At 44.0% G+C, this 19,617-nt stretch overlaps 1 protein-coding gene across 3 annotated transcripts in view; it reads right to left on the bottom strand.

The window, feature by feature from the left end:
* MBTPS1 (membrane bound transcription factor peptidase, site 1) overlaps positions 1-19,617 on the bottom strand; it is a 55,465-nt gene that overhangs the window by 15,308 nt on the left and 20,540 nt on the right. For all 3 annotated transcript variants that reach the window (XM_090261310.1, XM_090261309.1, XM_090261311.1), the window contains 8 exons: positions 16,063-16,165; positions 14,225-14,376; positions 11,437-11,598; positions 7,787-7,931; positions 3,057-3,245; positions 2,351-2,523; positions 865-980; positions 156-312 (listed from right to left, as the gene is read on the bottom strand). In XM_090261310.1, the coding sequence (XP_090117436.1) occupies positions 156-312; positions 865-980; positions 2,351-2,523; positions 3,057-3,245; positions 7,787-7,931; positions 11,437-11,598; positions 14,225-14,376; positions 16,063-16,165 (1,197 nt within the window). The remainder of the gene's footprint in view (positions 1-155; positions 313-864; positions 981-2,350; positions 2,524-3,056; positions 3,246-7,786; positions 7,932-11,436; positions 11,599-14,224; positions 14,377-16,062; positions 16,166-19,617) is intronic.

Consider the following 19,617-nt stretch of genomic DNA (forward strand, 5'->3'; position numbering starts at 1 on the left):
CACACAAGGAGAAATCTTTCTCTAACCAAGCATTAAAACCTGTCTCTGACAGCCGAAAAGACCACCAGCGGGCCAAACACTTGGAGCATTTGCTAGGTAGAACTTAATTCCGCAAAAGTCAAATTTCTTATTCAAATACCAAGTCGTATCAGTACCTTGTATTTTCATCATAAAACTTGACTTTTCTCATCACTGACGTGTTGTACCAATCACCGAAGACAATGAGCGAAAGGCCATTGTCCACATCCCGCCGCAGCTTGGCAACCTCCTCGGGGAAGTACTCCTCTTCGCTGTCCACCATGAGCAAAGTTCCTGAGGGACAGAATGCCAAGCTCTGAGAAAGGTCACCTCTCAGCGACAGGATGCCTCACTGTTTCAGAAAGGCAGAATTTTACTGGCACCCACACCTCGAGTTACTGGCTTCTACCGTTTGGCCTGTGCCCCCTGAACCACTTAGAAGAGGGTGAGGAAGGGAGGATGAGGGTCCTGCCGTGCACAGACACCAGCGGGCTGCGGCCTCCTGTAGGGTCTGTGATGCCCCACACAAGGATATTTCACTCCTGGAGAAGCAGAATGCCATGCTAGAACTTCTTTTCATTAAAAAGAAATAATTAGATAATGTACAAATGTCTTTCCTCCGTCATTCTGACAGTGCCAGGTTTCAGCCAAACGTTACCATTGTCACCACCAAACAGGAATGTGCACCCGTCCATGTAGCGCCTCGTTCCAGCCTCCACTGGGACCAGGACACCCCACACATGTCCTTTGCTGGCCTCTCATTTAAACCATGATTCACCTTTAGAACTTTTCACAACACCCAACAGAGAGGAAAGAACACCTGGCTAGCACCTCGCTGCTGCTCACCGTACTGATTAGCGTCAAAGCACGTGAAGGGGGAGCCGAGGACTTCAACAAAGTAGCCCATGCTTCTCAAGTGCTGGTACATGTCCCTGAAGTTGGTGTGGATGTGGTCACCATTCCTGAAAAACAGCAAGCCCAGCATTACAATGATCGATCTCTACTTGTAATAAAGGCTAACTAGCCCCAGCGCTAACTCCCGAAACCCGGCTGTCTCCGCAGGAGCACAGCTCCCTCGCAGCCCGGCCCCTGGCACAGCAGCCAGCAGTCACACTTTCGGACCAGCGGGGCTGGTGCATAAAGTGGGCAACAGGAAATCGTGCTCATGGCTCAGGCATGAAGGAATAAAAGGACAAGGAGAAATGGCCAAAGACATGCACTGAGGAATCACTTCAGCAGAGGCACACATGTAAATGGTTAGTAACCACCAGCACTTGACAAATTCAGTGTCACGACGCAGACCTGCTGGACAAGCCACACAGGGCAAGTGAACAAGACAGTGGCAAATAGTTAACCTCACACCCCAGCTACTAATCACCTTTCAGTCCTTCCTCCCACTCAACGTGCCTGTTTTCCTACTGTCTTTGTCACGTGCCCACCCCAATGCGCCAGGGAACACCTGAGGGTCCTTGTATCTGCCTCCCCAACCCCATAGACCGTCAGACTCTGCCTCCTCAGTAGGGCTCAACCCAGGTGCTCCCCTCTGGACCCATGGCCACTACCCTCATGTGTCTTCCTGCCTCCGGTCCGAGCCCCTCCAAACTGCCTTCCAGAGACATCTGTATAAAGAGTAGAAGTGACCAGCTCAAATCTTTCAATCCCTGGTGCTCACCATTTCCAGGGTCAAGTCCAAATTCCTTACTTACACTATGGCAGAAATGAATCTAGTGCATGGGCAGCAGAGCCAGCCCACCTGCCCCGGAAGGGCTGCGAGGGGGCAGGGCCTGGAGGCTTGAAGAGGACACACCAGGGAGTCTGGAATGTCAAGAAGTCTGGACAGGCAGCCACTGGAGTTTTAAGCAAACTGTGATGGAATTTACGTTTTTAGGTGACCAGGGCTGCTGCACAGACAACGGGATTTAAGGGAGTGAGAGTGGCAGCAGCCACTCATCAGGAAGCAACTGATGCCATCCAGGCAAGAGATAACGGTGGCTTGAGCGAGAGTGGTAGCAGAGGTGGCGGCCAGAGAGGGCAGGAGTCAGGACATGTTCTGGAGGGAGGACTAACGGGAGCTGCTGAATGATCCAACAGGAGAAGTCAGGGAAAGAGAACAAGGGTGACGAGTCTAAGGTGTTTTACTGCACAACTGTGCCAGTCTGAAGGGAGCAGCACAGGACGCCCTAAGAGCACGACAAGGACCTCAAAGTCTGGGGGTCACGGAAGTCAGGCTCAGTCAGGAGCTTCCCACAGGGACAGTGACCCCTGGTCCTGCTGTGGAAGAACCGGGGGGCGGGAGGGGGGGTGAGGAGCGTCCTGTCTGGTGGCTGCTTACCAGTCCAAAGGGTCATTTTTCATCCTCAGATTATCCCTGGGGAAGTAGCCGGGAGGATAGCGGAGGTTGTGGTACTGATCCCAGAGAATCCTCTTGCTTCGAGGAGGTGCAGGAATTATCTTCACCTTTATTGGGAGCTTCACTGTGGAAGTCTGTTCTGCACCATTTTTCGACTAAAAAAAATAAAAGAAACTTGAGGCCTCCCTTTTGTCAGAAGGTATGGGGGTTGACTTAAAAAGTCGATTCTATTTATCAGTTTAACCCTAACAATTTGAACACAAAAATTTCTAATAAATGCAGAAAGGAACCTTTATGTATCACAATTAATTCCACTGAAAACCTTAAGAATTTGAGACTTCAAATAAAAATCACCTTGTTCCTGAAACACAAGTGCTACATAGGCTTAACCCTACACTCCCTTTAGGGAACACAAATTTTCGGCAATCCTTCTGAGCTTGAAATTTGGCACAAAATAGTCCTATCTGCTGTTGCTCAGCAACAGAATCAAAGGCACCATTGCTCATTACTGAGCTGGCTTTTAAACTCCAGCTGCTCTACAGGCCCTGGAATCAGTGATCGTGACCTTCAAGCCTGATCTCACCAGCTGTGCTTCAAACCCGAGACCCTATGCGTTTAGCCAGTCCCTTCCTTCAGGGCAGAGAATATGAACGGTTAAGGAAAACAAGCTCCTCTCACATGCACTTACTTCCACCTCTGCTGGGGAAGCTATGGTGATCATGACGTGTCCCTGTGCGATGCCTTCCCAGGAAGCCGCTTTCTTGGTGACAGAAATGGAAATGGCCAGGTAGCCTGACCAAGGCCACAAGACGGAGGAGTAAGAGAAAGCCACTTCGATGTTGTCTCCATTCTGCGGTAAGTAGGGCTGCCAGTCGGGCTACAGGAGAAAAACCAGCAAAGGCCAAGGTGAAGTGCTCAGTTCCTCAATTACCTACAGGAACTTTTGAGAAATACTCTGTATTTTAAATAAGGCAAAATAAAATTTGTACACAGACACTAAACAACCTATAACCAAAGTGGCCTATGGAATATGTGAAACACCATCCACTAAAAAAGTCTAGAATCCACTATTTCTGACAGCTTCAATTTTAAAGAGAATCCCACGCCCCCAAAGCTTAAAAAATAAAACAAGGGACACACAGTTTGACATACAGCTTTTATCTGATAGAGAACTTAAATAAATGAAAACTCTCAGGTTAGAGGTTAGATCCCAATTCATTCTATGCTTAAAGATCACATTAATAGAAAGACTAAAATAATAAAAAGACATGGATGCTAACTGTCCCCAAATTCTGAAGCCAGACATCAGGCAGGTGGAGATTTATGTGACGCCCAAAAAAGAGCTGGCTTGGTCCTTTCAGTCTCTCACAGCTTTCAGGAAAGCGGAAAGGGAACCATGAGGAGAGCATCTAGAAGAAACGTAAATTAGCTCTTATTCCAATTTTTCAGTATTTCAGTAACCAATATTTTAAATTAACCTGAATTACTAATGTCCCTCACAAGCCAGAAAGCAACCGTATACTCCCCAAGTGAGTCAGCATGTTAAAAAAATTCTGAAAAAGGAGAAAAATATTTGTAGGATACAGTATCACAAATAATGAGAAGAGGAAAGGGATTTTTAATAAATGGTCTCGAGACCACTGGTTAGCAACTGAGAAAAAAGTTAATTTTCACAGATTAAAAAGTTACATATTTAATTACATATTTAACGAGCATAAAAGTAGAAAATGAAATTGATTTTAATTATGTCTATAGAAAAAAAGTTTCTAATTTTTGAAACAAAAGGAATCATAAAAGATCAAAATTCAACTACATGAAAATGTGAAACTTTCACAAAACTTCTACCCCAAAATAAAAACCACCACTCAAAATTAAACAATAATATGTGGGAACTTTCTGCATAAAATATGACAATGTAAATTTCTCTATGATATGAAGATCTTCCTCAGATGGGTAGGGAAAATCTAAATTCCAGTATCAAAAAATGGGCCAAGGCAACAGAAAGCTAATTTACACAAGAGAAAGTACAACCAGTAAACAAACGTAGAGATATTCACCTCGCAAATAATTGAAATGCACAATAAGGTATCCATTTTACCCCCTCTAAATTTAAAGTTCAAAGATGAACTGCCTAGAAACAAACCAAGTGCCTATTAGACAAAATAAGCTCCATCCACACACTATTCCTCAGTCATAAGCGGGAAGGAGGCCCTGATACATCCTACAACACAGATGAACCATAAAGATGTCATGCTAGGTAAAAGAGACCAGTCACGGAAGACCACATGTTGTCGGTTTCCATTTAGGAAAACCCAAAGAGAGTAGAAGTGCACTCATGGCTGCCAGGGGCAGGGGAGGGAAGGAGAATAGGGAATGACTGTAATTTGTGTTTCTTTTTCGAGTGATGAAAATGTTTTAGAATTGTATAGTAGTGACAGTTGCATCACTACTTGTGAATACACTAAATACTACTTAAATGCACAATTTAAAAGGATACATTTTATGGTATGTGCACTTTATCTCATGTTTTAAAAATCTCATGGAGACTTCCGGCCAAGATGGAGGCTTAGACGGACACGCTCGGTCTCCCTCTACAACTAAAGAGGAATACAACTACTTCAAATCAAAAGATAACTAGAAATTCCAGAAAATAAAGCTACACGGAAGCCCAACGTATGAAGTTATAAACCAGCGGCGCCCTTTGGACAGGTAAGAGCGAAAGGGGGCGGAGCTGTTTGCGGTCGCACCTGGGACAGCGGCAGGGAGAACAATCCCAGCGGCAGGGAGAACAATCCCAGCGGCAGGGAGAACAATCCCAGCGGCAGGGAGAACAATCCCAGGTGCAGTCGAACCCCCGGCAGCTCGCGACCCCAACGTTAGGGAAAGCAGCCACCACATCGCCTTGAACAGTGAGGCCCAGAGGGCGGGAGGACGGATCCCGGTTTCCTAGCGGAATAACTGTGTGAATCCATCTTGGACCCCCGCCCCCAAAGAAAGCACCACAGGGCTGCGAAATAGGTTGCGGATCGGCGCCGGTCGCTGGGTTGTGACGAGTACACAGGCACTGCCCCCTATAGCCGGCCCAAAAAAACAAAACGCATCTGTCAAAATGAGGCAGACAACTATAGAAGTCCCGGTGGCACAGCTCACCAGGCAACAGATGAGGAATCTGACAGATGAACAGATAAGAAACCTGTCAGAGGCTCAGTTCTGGGCCATTGTTATCAGGTGGCTTACAGAATTCACAAAAGATCTGGAAAAAGATGAGAAAGAAGCGAAAAACACTCATAACGAAAGGAACAAAACCACATACGAGACAGATTGTGAGGGAAAAAAATCCAGAGTTCATTTCAACAAACCAGAACATAGAGAAGGAACAAACAGTCAACCAGTGCAGAGAAAAAACGGGAAGCAACGATGAGAGGATCAGAAACCTCTGGGACAGCTATAAAAGGCCCAACATAAGAATCATTGGCTTGCCAGAGAACGAAGAAGACGAACTAGAACTTGAAAAATTGAGTGAAAATATAATAAAGGAGAACTTCCCAAACTTGGGGAAGGAAATAGACTTACAGGTCCAGGAAGCACAGAGAATTCCAAAAAAACTGGACCCAGGGAGAACCACTCCAAGACACATTATAATCAAAATGTCAAAAATTAAAGATAAAGAGAGAATCTTAAAAGCAGCAAGAGAGAAGAAAAGAATCATGTACAAAGGGGTCCCAATTAGACTATCAGCTGACTTCTCAAGGGAGACCCTGCAGGCAAGAAGGGACTGGCAAGAAATATTCAAAGTAATGAAAATCCAAAACCTACAACCACGAATACTCTATCCAGCGAAATTGTCATTCAGAATAGAAGGGCAGAGAAAGTGTTTCCAGGACAAAATAAAACTGAAAGAGTTCATTAGATCCAAACCACTGTTATATGAGATGTTAAAGGGACTGGTTTAGAAAAAGGAGGATCAAAACTATGAAATCTAAAATGAAAACTGCATCACAAGAAACAACAGAAGCTAGGGAATTGAAACAAAGGCAAACTAAACAGGCAACGAGAGTGGAAAAAGAACTATAGGTACGGGGAACATGTTGGGGGGAGGTCAACAGGGAGGGGGAACGGGGAGAGGGAGGGAGATGATATAGGAATTAAGGATCATGGTAGGAGGGAATGGAATAGACAGAGAGAGGTTGAGAAGAACTATATGCACAACTAATGGACATGGTCTAAAAGGGGGGGACAACTGGAGGGAGGGGGGCCACAAGGTGGAGGGGAGCAGAGGGAAGGGAAATTGGGACAAATGTAATATCATAATCAATAAAACACATTAAAAAAAAAAATCTCATGGAATTAGAAAAAGAACAAATGCACCACCCAGTGCGGGCCTGGTGGAGACAGTGTCTCTGTGGAGACGGCAGCCATCTGAGATGGGGAAGTCTTCTCTCAGAAAAAACAGTGGGGAGGGCGTACCAAGAGCCATAAAAATGTCCACAGCCTCTAGATTCAGGACTCCAACCCAGGGGGTTTATGATAAGGAAATAATTCAGAAGAAAAGAAAACCACATATGCAAAGATATTCAGTGAAATGTTTGTATTTGAAAACCACCCATTTTTTTTGTTCATACAAGGGGAAAGAGTATGCAAATTATGATCTGACAGTTCTGTGTAATATTAAACAACCATTAAAGAGTACATTGGTTCCTGTACACATTTTTAAATGTTTCCAACATAATAAAAACTAAAAAAAAAAAAACAAAAAAAAACTGAATTTTTGCCTACTGCATAATGACAATAAAACCTATGTATATTTTAGATAAGGGCTGGAAAAGAATATTTGAAAAATAGTGGCTATGACCATTACACTGTGTACCTGAAACTAATAGAAAATAATACTGAATGTAAATGGCATTTGAAAAAAAAAGTAAACCAGCTGGTATGCAAAAGTTAAAAAAATAATGGCTATGTTAGTGTGCTGGGGCTGGAAATAATTTATCTGTTCTCTTTCCCTATCCTTTACTGTTGTGATAATGCTTATGCAGTAAGTATAAAAAATATGTAACAACAAAATACAAAAAAGACCATACGTTCTAGACCTTAAGGCCCACTCCTCATTGAAGGATAAAATAATTACAAGTAGGTCTTTAATTACAGATGGGAAATAACAAAGATAAAAGATGAAATGTAATCAGTCGATTTGGAAGCCAAACTCAAGATGCCAAAGTAAAACAATAGCAAATGAGTTTCACTAATTTATCCCTGACTTATGTTAAAAAAGTCAGGGAAAAATAAATCACTCCTTCCAATACCCTGGCACCCAGAAAGGAGGACAGACTCGTTCCTGTTTTAATTGCAGAAGAAAATGCTAAGGTACAAAGGTCTGGGCCAGGACTAAGTTCACTGAAAGCCGGAGAGCAGCTTCACCTTGTCTACAATTCTTCCTGTGACGCCCATGCCGTTGAGGATCGTGACATTGACGATGGTTGGCATTCCTCCATAGTAAATGGGCTGGGAGCAGTAGGGCCACATGTAGGGACATTCAGTCAGGTCTATGTAGCTGGGGCTCAGACTGAAACAAAGAATACAGAGTTAGAGTGCAGCGTGCTAGAAAATAGCCCTGAAGTGGCCCTGAATGGCACAACCATGTAGGAAGAGTCAATACTGTGGATCTGAGCCTCAGAGGGCCTGCTTGCAGGGTTGCCCTCAGCAGGCGTCGTGAAACTTGGCTTTGAAATGCCCCTGCGCCGAGCAGGTCACAGGTGGCTGAACCAGTTTGCCTAGACACAAACAATGGGATGGTGTAAAACACTTCCTTCCTTCTGCGAGTCTGGGACTTTGGTGGTTGCAGCTGGCAGAGAATGAGGACGTGACCAGCCCCACTGAATGCCTCGGACTCAAGAGTCTCAAATCGCTGGGGCAAAGATGGACTTTTTAATAAATGCAACCGTGACAAATGGGTGGTCACTTGGCAAAAGATAAAATTAGATCCATACCTCACACCATACACAAGAATGAACTGCAAATGGATCATGAAGCCTCGAGTAAATAAAAGAAAGCAAACAAGTATTAGAAGAAAACCTGGGTGAATTTCTTTCACTCCAGTGCAAAAAAGGCTTTCTGTGACTCAAAATCCAGGAATAACAACAGACTAATAAAGTTGGTTATTTTAAAAAAACTGCATGACAAAACACCTGATACAAAAATAAAAGACAACTGACAAAATAGGAAAAACATCTGCAAATATATATCACCAACAAACAGTTGCTAACCTTAATGTATAAAAAACCCTTAACAACCAAGGGACCAAAAACCCCAGAGAAAAATGGGCAAAACAAATGAACACTGAACAAGAAAGTTGTAACTATGGCCATTAACCATAGAAAGTGTTCAAATTCACTTATAATAAGAGAAATGCAAATTACAACAATACTGAGAGACTTTCTCACCAATCAGACTGGCACAAAGTAACCAGCATGGTAGAACTTGCTGCTGGTACGGCTCTGGGAAAATAAGCACTCATGAATCACTGTGGAATATAAAACACACACAATCCTTCTGGGGGAAATGGGGCAAAACCTCACAAAGCTCCATGATCCAGCAATCTCACTTCTAAGAATTTTCTCTGAAGACACACCTACAACAAAACTAAAATACTACACACAAGGTTATTCTAAGCAACAGTTTATAATTGCAGAATACTAGCAACAATTTAAATGCCCAAATATAAATAAGTGGGTGACTAAACTATGGTACGACCACACTATGCTGCTGTAGAAAGAAGAAAGATCTCTGTGAATTAATATAGAGCGACTTCCAGATACTGTTAACTGAATAAAGCAAAGCGCAAAGAATATTTGTAGTAATGCTATCCTTCGTGTAAGAACGGGGAAGTAAGAAAATACAGGGTGGGCAAGTGGGTTTATAGTTGTAAGTATGCAAAATAGTTTATTCTTATATTAATTAGTTATTATTTTCCATATGAACAACTGTAAACCTACATTTGCCCACCCTATATACATGTATCTGTTCACTTGTGCAAGAAGAAATACAAGAAAGATAAACCAAAAACTGAGTTGTTACCCACAGGGGTGGCAGGCAGAGTGCAGGGAGGATGGGGGAGTAGGAACAGGGACAGAGGGACAAGTTACGTGTGCGTGCAGTTCTGACTTTAGAGCCATGGTAATACTTCGCATACCCAATACACAAAGAGTATAAATCAACCGGAAGGTAACCCAAAAAGCACTAACAAGCACTAATAGGTGAACTCAACTGTATTAAAACTGACTGGCAAAACCACACTAATAGAGTGGAGGAAGAAAAGAATTAACCTAACTTCGGAAAACAATATGACTCTATTTTATAAAGATAAAGGTAACAAGAATTAAACAGAAATGCTGTACTCAAGTTAGTACATTTGTTTTTTTGCAGGGGCATGGGTAATTCCCACAAGTGACACTTAGTAGTCACAAAGGGACAAACAGTAACTGCAGTGGCGAAACTTGGCAGATGCCACCTAAGTAAGGCAGGCACCATGGACCATGCTGTTTGGATCTCCTGCTGCAGACGCACGGCTATGGACACCTCCAGCTGCTGCCCCTCCAGACCCTCCACCCCCTCTGTGCCAAGGCCCCGCTTCCTCCCTTCTTCCCCTGGAGCTGCCCCTAACCAGTGACTGAGCGCACAGGGGTACCAGGGCAGGCCCATCCCTGTGGGACACAGGCTCCTCTAATAGGTGACTCTGGGGCAAGGACTCCCCGTCAGCAGAAACATTTTCAGGCCTACGCTGCAGCCTGAGGGTCTTCCTCTGTAACCCCTCTTCCTTCCACCTCTTTTCACAGGCACTGGGTCAGCATGGCAGTCCTAAGACTCCTCTTACCCATTCCTGCCTCCTTCCCTTTCTCTTTCATAGGCCCCTCGCCCCCAACAGATCTCTTGAGCAGCTAACCCCATCTCGGGTCTGCTTCCTGGAGCGCCTGGACTGACACATCACCTACGTTAAACGATGGAAATGAACTCCGCCAGCAATGAGAGGGAGAACACTAAGGATGTGCCCTCGATTGGAAGAGACCAAGGAGACCTGACAACTAAATACAATGTGAGATGCTAGACTGGATCCTGGGCCAGGAAAAGGACAGTAGTGAGATGATGGGTGAAAACTGAATACAGCCTATGGATTAATCAACGGTGATATATCCATAAATTTCCAGGCTTTGAGGCTTAAACTACACAGGGGGGCAACAGGAGGTTTACAGTTGTCAGTATGGAAAATGTAATAATTAACAAATAATAATACAAGAATTAATTCTGTGTTTCAAGTACTCAGAACTATAAACTTACTTTTTGCCCATCCTGTATGGTTATATGAGATGTTAACGTAAGGGAGAGCTGGATGAAGAATTTATGGATCCTCATGTACTATTTTTTTGAACTCTGTTGTAAATCTAAAATCATTTCAAAATTAAAAATTAAAACATTTCCTACCAAAAATATATAACCTCAAGCTAATCATAAAAAAGCATCAGATAAATCCATATCAAGCGACAATCTATAAAATAAGTCGTGAATGACAAGACGGATGAATTGTCAAAGGCTGCAGGAAACCAAGAAGACATGACAACTAAATGCAATGCGGGGCCTGGATCCTGGACTGAGCAAAGAGCATGAGGGGAAACTGGTGAGCTGTGAATACAGCCTGCAAATTAATTACAGTATCAGTGTTCGTTTGTTAGTTTCAGTAGTTAAATTATGGTCACCTAAGATGTTGGCATTAGAGGAAGCTCAGTGAAGAGTATATGAGAACTCTCTATACTATTTTTGCAAATTTCTGTAAACCTAAGATTATTTCAGAAAAGTTTTACTAGGAAATCATTATTTTGAACCATTCATATATAAAGTAACAGAACATCAGGAAGTAGAAAGTAGTTAAAGGTTATGCCAGCCGGCATCCCTAACAGAAGTGGCAGAGCGTGACCAGTGACTAACTCCTGTCTGGAGGCTAATATTTTCTGCAGAGGGAAAAACACCCTCGGAACCCAGCAAAGAGAAAGGCCCACTCAAGAGGAAAACATACTGACCTTGCCTGTGGTTTGTAACTGTTGAGGATCTGATAGGCTCTGAGTAGGTCCAGCTTGCCGTGGCCCTGCTCAAACATATTGACACCAGGAAGCCTCCGGGCTGATGCAATCAGGGCCTGCTTCATGCTGGCTGGATTCACCAACTCACGTTTCTGGACGGTGCTGGGGTTGGGGGGAAATCATGTATTTGCTCATTTTCTTGTAAAAGAGTGAAAAGCTGGTTATTTCTAACCTGCAAATGTGCAAATGTGACCTCCAATCCTGTTTTGTCTGCAACAGAAGCTTCCTCAGTAGGGCCCACGCCAAGATAAAAATGGACATGTCTCATTCCCGCACCAGGCTCTGGAGTGACCAGTCAGTAGCCTCCCACGTGGCTTGTGAGAACAGTGACTCACAGGCTAGTGCCTGTTTATACTAAATGGATCAGAAAAACATATTTTTCCACGAAATCGACCCTACAGGTTGTGGGAGGCAAGAAGAGGTAAGAGGTACTGGACCCTCGTGGGGAGGCAGGAGGCAGGCCGGGCCATGACCTAGCCGGGAAAAGGAAAGGAGAGCAGACGGGTCTGGAGAGGGAAGCTGACGCAGGATGGGCAGGAGGCACACAGCACTGGAGGGAAGCTGCCGTCACCTCAGTGAAAGCCTGCCTTTTTTTGTTTGGGGGGCCTCTGTGTGATGCATCCCCTGGTGGACAGAGCCTGACGGAACCGTGCACACCTGCAGCACCCCTTGAGTTTCGTCATCAGGATGATCTGGACAAACTGGAACACTCGGCTCTATCTGGCTAGGAACTTAGTGACACCTACGCACTATCAGCCTCTTAAAAATGTTAGCATCAAAACATTCATTTTTGTGTATCTATGTGTTATAAATAGAAGTACATTTTAACCACTAAATGCAGGGAAGAAAATCCAGTAAGCAAAAAAGAAAAACTTGCTCTCCTAAGTCCCTCAATCTTTTTCTATAATGGTGGTTGGTCTTGGAGTGTATGTAGGCTGTTTTTTGGTTTTTGTTTATAAACAGGTCTAGATGGGAAATCTGACATAGAAGAGGACATAAAGTGGGACCGATTCTCAATGAAAATAAGAGAACTGCTAAAAGCTCAGCTATAGGTCAACAGTCTTCCCCTCTTCCTGCTGAGAAAGCAAGACCAAAGGTCAGGTTCTAGATCTTTACGGAGCACTGCAGGCTGGAAGCTAAGGAAGCACTTCCTTGTTGCTTGGCATCTGTTCTGAGCTATTTGTCAGGCCATAAAAATATTTCTGAACTATCACAATGGCATTTGTATCTGCTGCAGGGAGAAGAGGGAAGTGAAAGGTTTCTCTGACACTGAAATATCTGTGCTCAGAGATGCCACTGGAAGTGGAAAGCACACCCTCCCCATCTCCCCACTCATCTGACAGTATGGAACTGCCACAGACTGAACAGTGGAGCCTGAACCACATTCCTGCTAATATTCATGCAAGCGGGAGACACAAACCGTAACCGTAAACCGGTATTTGTTGTTTCACAATCAACAAGAAGGGCAACAAGAGCCCCAGGTGGCGAGTACAGAAGCCTAAATGAGCCAGGTAACTCCACAGTCTGCATTCCCTTCCCTCTTCTTTCACTGTATGTAACTCGGGGGTGAGAAAAACAGCTGGAACAGAGAGACAATGGCTCCAACAGGCATATGGTTATTCTTTAAAGACTACTCTGGCCAATGTCAACAATTTCAGGAATTTCAAGAATAAAGGAAGAATGAGAAAGGAGGAAAGAAATAAATATCTACCTTCATATGAAGGATTACTAATAAAAAATGTCTCTGGCATTAGAAGCTAAAATCAATATAAATTTACTTGCTTTTAAAGAGAACTTTAAATATAAAAACATTCACTATCATTTGCCTGTTCTAATTTAATTTTAAAATTAACAAAGTATAACTTTGAAAAATGTCGTGTTGTGTTATCACAACACAAAAGCTCAACTAAAGCCTCCTCTAGACAGAAAGGGTTCTTTTGGGGGGAGGGGGTGTAAAATACAAAATAAGTGCTAGTTCCTAAGACACCTTTTTAAAATCCCGAGAGTAAGGCACCGTGGCCTATGTGACTAACAGTACGTGTGTATCAATTCCAGCCAACTATCTTTGAGAACTTCCAGTTTCATTAATGGCAAAATGAAGGGTCGATTGCTAAGCTCCCTTCCAACCATAAATGGGATTCAACAACACAGAATAATTACACAGAGAAACCTGCCCCTCGTAAAAGAGTGGTGACTGTCAGTCCCACTGTCCAGTTTGGCAGCTCCTTAGCTAACAGAGAACATTCAAAGGTGAATCCCCCAAGGACATGGAGAATGTGGCAGGGAAATATCTTACTTTTTGACCCCTGCCTGATAGACTCACTTGTTTGGCTATAACAAATACAGCTATAGCACAGAAGTGGTCTAAAAGCAAACAAAATGGGGGCACAGGGACATAAGAATCGTTGTACTGTCCTTTCAATTTTGCTGGGAATCTAGAATTCCTCTAAAAAAATCCAAATAAAATCAGATTGCAAACATAAAGAGTAACAGGCATTTTGTCCTTCTACAGTGCCTTAACGGTTTAGTTTACAGAGTGTGTTCCCACATATGTCCTCCAACTCTCACAAGAATCCTCTATCAGAAATGCACTTGGACTCCTTTTGTAGTGATGCAAAAACAGATGAGGCAAGGTCACATGACATGCTCCTAAACTCTAAGCTGGTGACAAGCAAGACTCAGCTCCTGGTCTGCTGGCACCACCTTCTCTCTGCTAGACAACACTCACCTTACTAGCAAGGTGACAGCGCCGGCGACCACCGGTGAAGCCACACTGGTCCCCGAGAGGGCCCGGCAGCCCCCTTTCATACCAGAGCCCCTCACTCCAGCACCATAGGTAACAATGTCAGGCTTCACTCGGCCATAGCCTCCTGGTAGCTCCTGTAAGTAAAAGCAGGTTGTTTTGCATCACAGCACACACACTGGCACGTAGTTACATGTGGTTAGCAGTAAATAAAACCAGAACAGAAGTGCGGGCTATTTAAACATAGTGTAACCTTAGTAAGATACTGAAATTGACTGCAATACAGAAAACAAGCTTAAATGATAATGCAGTGTAACAGTAATGCTATAAAGCAATTAAAAAGTATTTTTAATTTTGTTAGCATGCAACACTAGAAATTGGAAATTGATTTATCTCTAGGTAACTTAAAATTAGAAATATCTTAGAAAAATTAGGAAAAGGAACACCTTCTTTATAAGGGAAAAAACTACATAAAATATATTACTGAAGATTTTAATCTGCCAGAAGGAAAAAGAAAAACCATTCAGAATGATCAATGTAACTGTACAAGTAACTTGAAGTTTTAACTGAATGCTCTGATATTTCCTAGAAACTGAGGCAAAATAACAATTACAATAGGATCTTATGTTCTGCAGAAAGAAGTACACTAACTGAAGTGAAAAAACCTTTCATGGCAATCAAACACAAATGGACTTGGCATCCATCTGTGTGGGACTCCGCATAAAGATATCTTCAATTACAGCTCTTCAGATAATTTAGAAACATTTCTCAAAATGCCATTAAAAAGCAAGGCCTTGAAAAAGGCCAAGAGAATGAAAATGCATTATAATTCTGTGAAAGCATTTACGAGGGAGCCAGAGAGACATCAACTGGTGGAGCGTCTCTTCCAAGTATTAAGCAGTATGAAGAAAATGCTGAGGGAGCACAGATGAGCTGGGAGGAAACATAGCCCTGGGAAGGACTCTCTCAGGGTGGGGGCCTCCGGACGGTGGTGACAATTGAACATCATCAAAAAGAAGGCATCTGAGTGTTCCGGTGCAAACCCGCTGCGGAGCTGACTGAAAACGGCGCCAGGAGAGGCAGTACTGCAGAGGGAGAAGGCTCTCCCATAAAGTGGCGCCAGTGTGGACAAGGCCGCACTGTTCTCAGGAGGCTGTGACTCTTTCTTAGGACTTCCCAAGCCCTCAAAGCTTGGCACCCTTGAGTGAGAGCCACCAAGAGGTGATGCGGCCCTGAAGACCGTGAGGGGCAGGCGCGCACTGTGCCTGAGGCAGCATCTGTCTAACTCTGACTCCAGCTCTGCGCAGATGGGTAGAGGAGGACGAATTAGCTATGTGATTGAACCCAGAGTAGCCGAATTAATTAACCTGCCAGAGTTATTTCCATTTTGTCCAGCTAAATATAATGAGTTCTGTATTAGCAGAATTGATATTAAATTCTTCTCACTAGCTTCTCCTGCTTCTTAAGGCCAAAAAAAAAATCATCTCACTTAGCAGCAAGGAGGACTGCTCACCTTCCTGCTAGTTAGGACAAGTGGGCATGAATCCAGTTGACCTAGAAATAAGTTAAAAAGAAGTGGAACCAGGAAACACCACTCAGAACCGGCCACTGACTGAGGCACCATAGTGAAGTGGTAACATCAAGGAGGCCAGATCTCTTGTCCTCATGGCCAGGCAAGTACGCACGGATCTGGCTGTGCCATCCATGCGCGTGAAGGCTGGGCTTACAAGCTGCTTTTCCTCCTCCACACTTACAAATGACACCCAACGGCTCTAAGAGAAATGGCTCCTTTAGGCACATTCGACCAATGAAAAAAAGCCTACCCATGTAGTCATTCCCCTTGAAGAGAAGCGGGCGATGTTATCCTCAAAGTCAATGCCACCTACTCCAATCACATCCATTTGATCAGCAGGGTTATTCAGAGTGCTAAATTGAGGCACAGAAACACAAAGAAAAAGAATTTTAAAATAATAATTCAAAGAAGGGCAAATATGCCCCCCAAATCTAAGACTGTATTAGGTTCTTCAGTGGTGCGGCTGGGATGGGCAGCACCTTACAGCTGTCCCTTGGAGGGCCACACTCACCGCCACCCTCGCACCTGGAACGCTGTCCTACGTTCCCTCCCTGTCTACTTATCATACTTTGGCCCAAGACTTACTTTTTCCCTCACCAGCTCCAGGCTTGAAGGAATCCCCCTTCTCTAACTTCACAAGACTTAACACTCTGATAATTCATCACCTCACTTTCAACCTGTTCCAAGTGTACTCATCTTGCCTCCCCAACTAGAGCCCACATTTCTCTGGGAAGGAACTGTAATCACACATCAGCGTCTGCCACGGCTAGGAAGTCAGTTTCCAACTGTTCATTTGCAGGGTGTTCCACCTTCCTCACGGGGACTATGGAAATGATTATCGTTACTCTGTCACCTTGAGCTCCTCAAAGAGAAGACCAAAGAAAAACCCACGTAATGCTCTTTGATACCTCAAGTGTACTAGATCTGCAAAGAAATTACAGTGAACTCTATGACAAAAAATGTTTAAACTGTAAAATCAAGACGCAGCTAAACTATTCAAAAGTATAAAACAACCAGTTATGAAACTGAACTGCATTTCTGAACTTTATTACATACAGCTCTGCTACCAGTAAAATGAACTCTGACAATTCAATGACCAAAACTGATTCCAAGTGGCTTAACTGGTATTAGTAGCAAGATTCTAGAGCATGTGCTTTTAAACCACACTGAGTCAACCCTGGCACTGCCTTCTGAGCCTGCTGGCCACTGACATGCTACCAGGAGGTTGTTCAGAGGCACTAACAGTAATATTTTACTGGCTGATACTAAAAATTTAGAAATTTCTATGAAATCAAGGAATAGAGCTCAGACTAGAAGTCACTGGCAAAACTTCCCATTGTATAGTAGTTGACTTAAAAAACAGCCACTTTCCTACCCTCCCCTCTACCTGTCAATCCCTATAATAGTGTGCTTTAAACCCTTAAAATGTAAGGGAAAGCATCAAGAAATCTTTGTTGGTGCTGAAAGGGGGGAAGCTGCAGCCACAGACCCCTGCACCATACAATCTAAGGGTCAAGGGGGCAGGATGCCAAGGGCGTTCACAGCAGGGGGCATCTGGGGAGGCGAGCATTATTTCCAAAGGGACTGGCAGCCCAATGCTTGCAATAAGTGACTCAGCAATCTGCGTACAGTACTGTCATCTATTCAGCCCTACCGAGGCCCAAGCAGGAAGCTGGAATAGCACAAGCTGTGCTGTGCTGGTTATATGCCATTTCCAGCTCTACAAAGCAGCTGGCAGATGCCAGGGCTCTGTGCAGCTCTGAGAAGACACAATGAATCTGACACAGGGCCCTCCTCTCCAGGCTCCTCTAACACACTGGAAATGAACAACTCTTTGATTAGAAGCCACTGAGTGTGACTGCCAAGAGAAATCACAGTATTTCAGAAGAGCAACTAGGGTGTGGCAAAGCAGTCAGAATGGCACCTGGAAGCACTGGGAGTCCAGAGGTGTGAACAGAAGGAAAGCTAGGAGAGTCGGCAACAGGGACAAGTGATGAAGACTGGGAGGAACATGGCCTCGCCCAGGGAGACCCAGGAGGAGACCGGTCCTGAGGCAGATGCACATGCAGCAGAGAAAAATAAAGCGGGACAACACCACGTGGCCCGCAAATCCTAAGTATTTACTATCTGATCCTTTATAGAAAAAGTTTGCCAACCTCAGGCTAGAAACTGAGGATCTTGAAAACCAAGAAAAATTTGATTTGATTTGACAATGATTTACTGCAGAATCTGGAATATGAAAACTGCTAGAACTTGTGTTTTAACAGAAACACACACACACACACACACACACACAGGAATAAAAGAAAACACAGCCAACACTTATAGCACTTCCGTATTCATGGTGCTTTCTCTCTGTTGTCTGATTTCAACCTCAAAGCCCCAATCAGGGCAGGTCTCATGCCCACCTATGATAGGCGAGGAGTCTGAGGCTCAAAGAGTGAAGGTCCCAGAGCCTAAAAGGGACAGGTGGGACTAGCCTGGCTCCACAGCTGCGCTCTTTCCACAACCGCATGTCGCCCGTGCAGGAAGAGCTGGGGTGGGAAAAGACTGAAGGCAGGAAGACAGGCTAGGAAACCAATGGATAAGCTGATGACTCTGAACTGATGAGGGCTGGCCTTGGGTGGAGACATCAGAAATGGGAGAAGTGGCAAACACGAGAAACATTTAAAAAGGAAAACAAGAAAACCTAATGAGATTATTTAGACATTGATATTTTTCATGGTACAGCTAGTTAGAATGCATTTATGCCACCTACTAGTCAAAACATACATTACTGATGACACAGGAAAATCCAGTTCCCTGGACCCCTTACAAGGAAAGAGAATCACTGACAAAGGAACTCTCAGGTTAGAAACGTGACTGCCAATATGTTTATAGGTTTCTGACCTATAAAAACATTAATTTCATATATTCACCCTAACCCTATGCCTTGAACCCTTTGCATAAGCTCAGCCAGTCCTCCAGGCGACTTGCTCTCGCCAGCACACACTCCAGGGATGGCCCTGTGAGATGCAGTGAGCGAGCGTTTCTGAAGGTACAAGCATGTATCTGTGCTGTGTACACTGTGGACACACACGCATGCAGGAGGGAACACATACCTTTGTCTCTACTTCTACAGGGTTATGACACACTAAGGGCAGACCCTGGTGACCTCAAAGTCCTTGTCACGGCCCTGAACTGCACATATCCAGGACACACAATAAAGGAGGGTGATAAATCCTACTGCAAAAGTATTTCAGTATAAGGTATTATTTATATACATCTCCCAGAGAATAAAAATAGGAGTGTACACAGGAAAAAAAACTAGGATCTCTAACCAAAGTTTATTGCCTGTGATTCCATGACTAATGTTTCGCATCCCACGCTGCTTCAGTTCACCACAAGGGCACAGCACAAGAGTGTTTCCGTGACACTGTTCTCTCTGCTTCCATCTGATCCCTCATCAATCTCCAGAACACCACCTGCGTCTATTCTGTCGCTTTCTCCCGATAGTTCCCCTGAGTTTACACCTCATCTTTCCTAAAGAGGCAGACCCCCCATCTACCCACCTCCTCACCCCTGTGCCTCCCACAGAGTGGGTCTCAATAAACAATGCAGAATTCATTTATTTCTAACAGACTGACTTCCCAAACTTTGAAAAAAAAAAGCATAATAAAAACTTGAGGCCTCCAAATTTCTATTTATAGCAAAGTAAAAACGAAATTGAACAGAAACAAGATTGGCCTTGAGTTGCCAACTGCTGAAGCAAATGGTGGGAACCTGAGGTTCATTATGCAGCCTATTTTTTGGGATGTTGAAAATT

Source organism: Furipterus horrens, unplaced genomic scaffold (assembly GCF_987537825.1).
Source record: "Furipterus horrens unplaced genomic scaffold, mFurHor1.1.pri manual_scaffold_13, whole genome shotgun sequence".
Lineage (NCBI taxonomy): Eukaryota > Metazoa > Chordata > Mammalia > Chiroptera > Furipteridae > Furipterus > Furipterus horrens.